General features: G+C 55.1%; 1 protein-coding gene across 1 annotated transcript in view; it reads right to left on the minus strand.

Moving 5' to 3' along the window:
* Positions 1-72: 72 nt before the first annotated feature.
* The window catches only part of PABPC1L (poly(A) binding protein, cytoplasmic 1-like), a 24,954-nt gene continuing 19,566 nt past the window's right edge, over positions 73-5,460 (minus strand). The window contains exons 14-19 of the mRNA XM_010841005.1: positions 5,376-5,460; positions 4,392-4,476; positions 3,632-3,784; positions 2,979-3,085; positions 1,868-1,961; positions 73-434 (exon numbers count right to left, since the gene is read on the minus strand). Coding sequence (XP_010839307.1) covers positions 166-434; positions 1,868-1,961; positions 2,979-3,085; positions 3,632-3,784; positions 4,392-4,476; positions 5,376-5,460 — 793 coding nt within the window. The 3' untranslated portion in view covers positions 73-165. The remainder of the gene's footprint in view (positions 435-1,867; positions 1,962-2,978; positions 3,086-3,631; positions 3,785-4,391; positions 4,477-5,375) is intronic.

A 5,460-nucleotide genomic window follows, 5' to 3' on the forward strand; every position in this document is an offset into this window, starting at 1 on the left:
GACTGCTCACCAGCTCCCATGACAGAAACCCCCCACGGCCACCTTCTACCCTAGCCAGAGAGCGGGGGGAATCCTTCCCCTAGGCTGGGTCAGAACACAGCTTCCTGTTACACAGTCCTGCCTGCGGAGCTGCAGAGAATGGGAGGGGCTGAAGCCGCAGGCCCTTTACCAGGCTCTCCCCAACCCCCACCTCCAGCAGATATTAGCAAGAAAACCCACCTCCTCTGTCCCAGCAGCAGACACCTGGCTCCGTAACCCTCCTCCACCCTCAGGCCTCCCCACTGCCCCCAGGCTCCAGCCCACCTTGGCGTTGAGGGACTCTGGGGACTCCAGCATGAGCAGCAGCTCCGAGTTGTCAATCTCCAGCAGCATGCCCGTGATCTTGCCGGCCAAGTGGGCGTGGACGTTGTAGACAAGGGGGAAGAGACGCTCACCTGTATAGAACAGCCTCTGAGGCTTAGGCACAGACCTGGTGGAAAGCCGGGCATCCCCGGGGCAGGGGGCGGGAGGGGGGCGGTGTATATCGTGGAACTGAACAGAGAGGCATTTCAGGTTTCCGCCCCAGGACGGCTTCCTCCAGGTGTGTCACTGAACCTTCTTAGGAGCCTCTTCCCCAAGTGTAAAGTGAGCACAGCAAGCCCCACCTTGGAGGCTGGTTTGAAGAATCAAATTTGACATTATACGTTATACTGCATAGGTGATCTGGCACAGCCTTGATTGCAGTTTAAAGACTACTCTTGCTGGATTTCCCTTGCACTCCAGTGGTTAAGACTCTGTGCTTCCAATGCAGGGGGCAGGGTTTGATCCCTGCTCGGGGCACTAAGATCTCACATGCCTCATGGTATGGCAGGGAAAAAAACCAAACTATTCTTGTTCATTGGGCAAGAAGTCATTTGAAGGATCACATGGAATTCTAGACAGGATACAATAATGTGGAACTTGATTTTTTGGAGGGATGGTGGAGCCAAACACACAAGATAAATTCACCTTCCACCAGCGGGCACTTCCAGGGACGGGGCCTCGTGCTGGTGGCGATGCGTGGAGGGTGTAGCCAGGACAGGGCGCTAGGTGCCATTAGTGGGGGCGGGAGGGCTTCTCCCACGAGGAGAGTGAAGGAGTCTCCAGGGCACTGCCCACAGAGCCTTCCCCCTCCATGAAGCCCATTTACAGTTTTTCTTTGAGGGGTGGGTAGGAAAGTGACAGAAGCCCCAGTGAGCTGGGTAAACGATGGGGTGACGGCATTGGGGGCCTTCAGAGAAGAGCCTGGAGGTCTTGGTGAAGAGAGCCTGGAGACCATGGCGAGCTCGTTCATTCATTCATTCTTTTAATTAACCCTAACCCTAACCCTTCAGCAGGGCCTGCCAGACACCGGGAAGGAGATGCGTGCGCAGGAGTTCAGGTGTGGGGGACCGTGTATTTCCCCAGTGCATGTTTATATCCTGCCTCCCAGCAGTGGGCGCTGGGTGACTGATGAAACGTGGTGACAGCCTCTTCCCGTCAGGAGGGGTGTGTGGAACCACAGCACCCACCCTACAGGCATCTGCTGGCAGAAACCCAAGACCCTACCCTCCTGCTCCTCCTCCTACCCGCTCGAGCTCCCCTCACCCATCTCCCCACATCTGGGGTTTCTCCCAGCCGGAGTCAAAGTCACTGAACAGCGAGGCTGGAAGAAATCTCGGACTGCCTGGTCTGACCAGTGTTTGAAGATGAACAGGAGCCTGGGAAGTAAAGGCACTTTGGACAAGGTCACCCAGCAGGTGGGTCAGCTTGAGGCTGGGGACCTGGTCTCCACATCTGACCTCCAGCTGGTGAGTCAGCTGGTGGCGCACCCCCCTCCTGCTCCAGGGTAGGGGAAACAGCCACTCACCGATCATCTGCTTCTGCTCGTGCAGCGGTGCTGCAGCCAGCATGGACGCGGTCAGGGGCTCCTGTCCGGGGACGTGCACAGCGGGCTCCTGGACCTGCACATGGCACGAGGACACATCCCTTAACCACACAGGTGGGCAAAGCTACCCCCAGCGGGTGAGCACAGGCCTCCAAGGAAGTCTCTGGAGGAGGGGGAGCAGGGGGCAAGATACAGACAATCGGGGGCGGGGGGCGGGCACGGTGGACTAGAAGACAAAGTGACGTTCTAATACAGATGTGTTCTGTGGTGCCAGGAACCGATGCATGTGGCCAAGTGAAGCTACGTACTACTGACCACTGGTGCCAGACAGGCACTTTTTAATCAGGTAGCTTTATGGCTTCGTCCCCAGCATGATTTCTGACCCATTCTTGGTGGGCTTTCCCTGGTAAAGAATCTGACTGCAATGTGGGAGACCTGGGTTTGATCTGTGGGTCAGGAAGATCCCCAGGAGAAAAGGGAAACCCACTCCAGTATTCTTGCCTGGAGAATTCCATGGACAGAGGACCTTGGGGAATATAGTCCATGTCACTGCAAAGAGTCAGACTCAACTTTCACTTTTCACATCTTGGTAACTTTAAAATAGTTTTGCTCTCTAAAGCCTACTTTTGTTCATTCTGCAGGAAATAGTTTGAAGTATATACACAGAAATTCTAGACAGGATATGAAAATGCTGACTTGGAGACTTTTTTAGGGGGCAGGGAGATAAACACACAGTCTTTTAATTACAGAAGATGTTTTCAGTTCCGTTCTGCAGACTGATCACATTCTCGCTGCTCACCACGTAAATACTAAGGAAACCCAAGTTAATTCTGGTAATAACCCAGGCAAAGCAGCTTGTGATGAACAAACAAAATGTGATCCTAGCCTTTTTTCCCTTCTGTTAGTAAGGGTGGGATGCTGGGGGGGGGGGGAGGGCGGAATATCTCTTCTGATGGTACACATTAATAAATGAAACTTTACAAGCCAAGAAAAGAAAGAAAACCAAGGCCCAGAGACCAGCAACGCCTTAGAGGAGGTTCTGAGCCAGGCACCCCTGGAGCCCAAACTAAGAGGGCAGCTGGGCCAGCCTCACCCTGTCAGTGCGGTGTGCTGGCGTGGAGTATGTGTGTGTCAGGAGAGGCCTGCTAGGGGTAGAGCATCCCGTCATACTGGGTCCTGTGGTCTGGGTACCAATGTTGGCTGGAAGAAATAAGTAGGGATGATAAGGCCCAACAGCAACTCAAAAGCCTAACAGCTCAAAACCAGCATTCACACTGAATTCCCTAAACGGCGTAAAGGGTCAACACACAGATGTGCAAACATCTGCCAGGTGAAGGAACAGATGCTGGCCTTAGAGCCAGCACCTATGCCCCTGTTCACAGCTGCTGAGGTACTTAAGATTCAGATCTGGTGCTGAGCCCCTGCAGATATGACTGCATTCACTCACATAACACAGCAGGAATACTGTTTTCACCGGGATTTTAGGGAAGAGGATAGAAGGTACAGCAGCAAGCAAGATCAGAGTGAGTCAGCCCCAGAACTAGGTCTGTAGGACCCCGAAGCCCATGCTGACCACCACTGACTACTGTGCAAGGTCTCCAGTGCCAGCACTGCCCTCCAAGGGGGCCAGCGGCAGGGTCACCGTGGAGGCCGGTTCTGACTCCCCACCAGCATCAACCCCAGCAGCAAGCCCTTGCCCCCCAACCTGCCCTCCATTCGGTTCCTCTTGGCCCTGCCCACACTCACCCACTCGCTGGGTGTGGGGCACCAGGTGTGGCACGTGGGTGGAGACCTGCCTGGAGCTTCCAACGGGGGTCAAGGGGCGCCGAGACATGGCTGCTGGCCGGACCACCGAGGCCCCGGGTGGGTAAGCGGCTTGTGGCACGGGGAACATGGAGAAAGTTTAGTGGAGGGGGAAAATCAGAGGGACACACTGCCCCCTGACAGTTCCAAGGTGAGGAAGCGGGTGGCAAGGTGAACATGAATGGCAGACAGAGGAGGGAGGGAATTCACCGGAGACGCAGACCTCCAGGGGAGGGGGATGGAAATCTGCAATTACAAAGCCAACCCGACTTCTGTCTACCCGGGACCCCAAGAGGCATAGGTATCAGGACCACACACCCTGGCCCCCCAAAGTCAGCTTCAGGTCAGGGTGAACTTCCCTCTGAAGAGAAGGACCATCCTCAACAGTACTGCCAGTGGAGTTTCGTTTTCTCAGCTTTGCAGGAACTTTCACCACCACCAGTCCAGAGAGCCTTTGGAGCTCACTGAAGGTAACAGCTCCTGTGTGCGTGTCTTCTACACGCACACAGCCCTGTCCTTGGTGTTTTACACTCATCTCACTCAGGCTCATGTTCACAAGAGGAAACCGAGGCTCAGAGGGGAGACGTCACCCACCCAAATGATTAGGAAGCAGCAGAGCCAGGCTTGACCCCCAAGTCCACATCTTTAACACATGCTGCCCCCCCGGGGGTGGGGCACAAGGGGGAGGGGCTGGGTCACTCACATGACGGTCTGGGTGGCTGGGCCGTCCACCTGGGGGCAGGCTGGATGGGTGGGCCAGAGCCATAGTAGGGAGCCTGAGCTGGAGGCTGTGTAGGAGAGAAAGACCTAGAGTGAAGGGGGGTGGCAGCAGCGGGGGGCGCAGGGGGAGAGGTGAGCAACTGCATCCCTCAAGGACACCACTGCAGGAATGCCAGTCTGCCCTTCAGGGGACCGGTCAGCAAATACCCAGAAAGTTGGGGTGAAGGCTCCTGCTTCCCATCTCAGGAGGTCCGTTAGCCCTGAGCCCTTCAGGGCAAGATCTCAGGCTCAGTCCTTGCTCTGCTGATCAGTGGTACTAGCCCAGTGACCTGGATAAAATGGTGACACATCCCACTGTCCCTCATGCCAGTTTAAGTAACCACAAAGGGGAAGGAATGTTCCCATTCTCTGAGCCATTCATCTTCCTACAGACATCTTCCCACCCCTCCAGGTTACACAAGCTCCTTCCCCAAACAAGACCCCTCAGGATATCAGGAGAGATGTTAGCAGACAGCCCTTAAAAATGACCACCTCAGTTGGGAGAATCTGTAAATCCTGCCAGTTTGGGAAAGTCACGGTGCCTGCTGGCATAGTAGGGTAGAAGAAGGTACACGGTAAAGAAATCTAGGCTTGTCTGGCTTAATGCAATCTTTTCCCAATGTATTGGGTTGGCCAAAAAGTTTGTTCAGGTTTTTCCATCACAGAGCATGGAAAAACCCTAATGAACTTTTTTGGCCAACCCAGTATTTGACCACAGAGTGTCTTTCTCTGCACTATATTCACAAATCTCTCCTAGATCAGGAAGCACTGTTGGACACACTATTACCCCTTTCAGAGATGGGGTGACCACGGCCACCTGCTGAGTGAGTTTCCAGCAGAAGCACCCTGGGAATCCCTCTCTGCCTGCAAATCTGGGATCTGCCTGCTCTCCCTGGCCGTCCCGGAAGGGGGGTGGGCAGGCAGTCACCTGGGGCACAGCAGGCAGGAAGTAGCTGGCAGGCTGCTGGAAGGAGCCCAGGATGGGGCCGCCCAGGGCCCGCATGGTGGAGAGG

Source organism: Bison bison, unplaced genomic scaffold (assembly GCF_000754665.1).
Source record: "Bison bison bison isolate TAMUID 2011002044 unplaced genomic scaffold, Bison_UMD1.0 scf7180017864154, whole genome shotgun sequence".
NCBI classification, from domain to species: domain Eukaryota; kingdom Metazoa; phylum Chordata; class Mammalia; order Artiodactyla; family Bovidae; genus Bison; species Bison bison.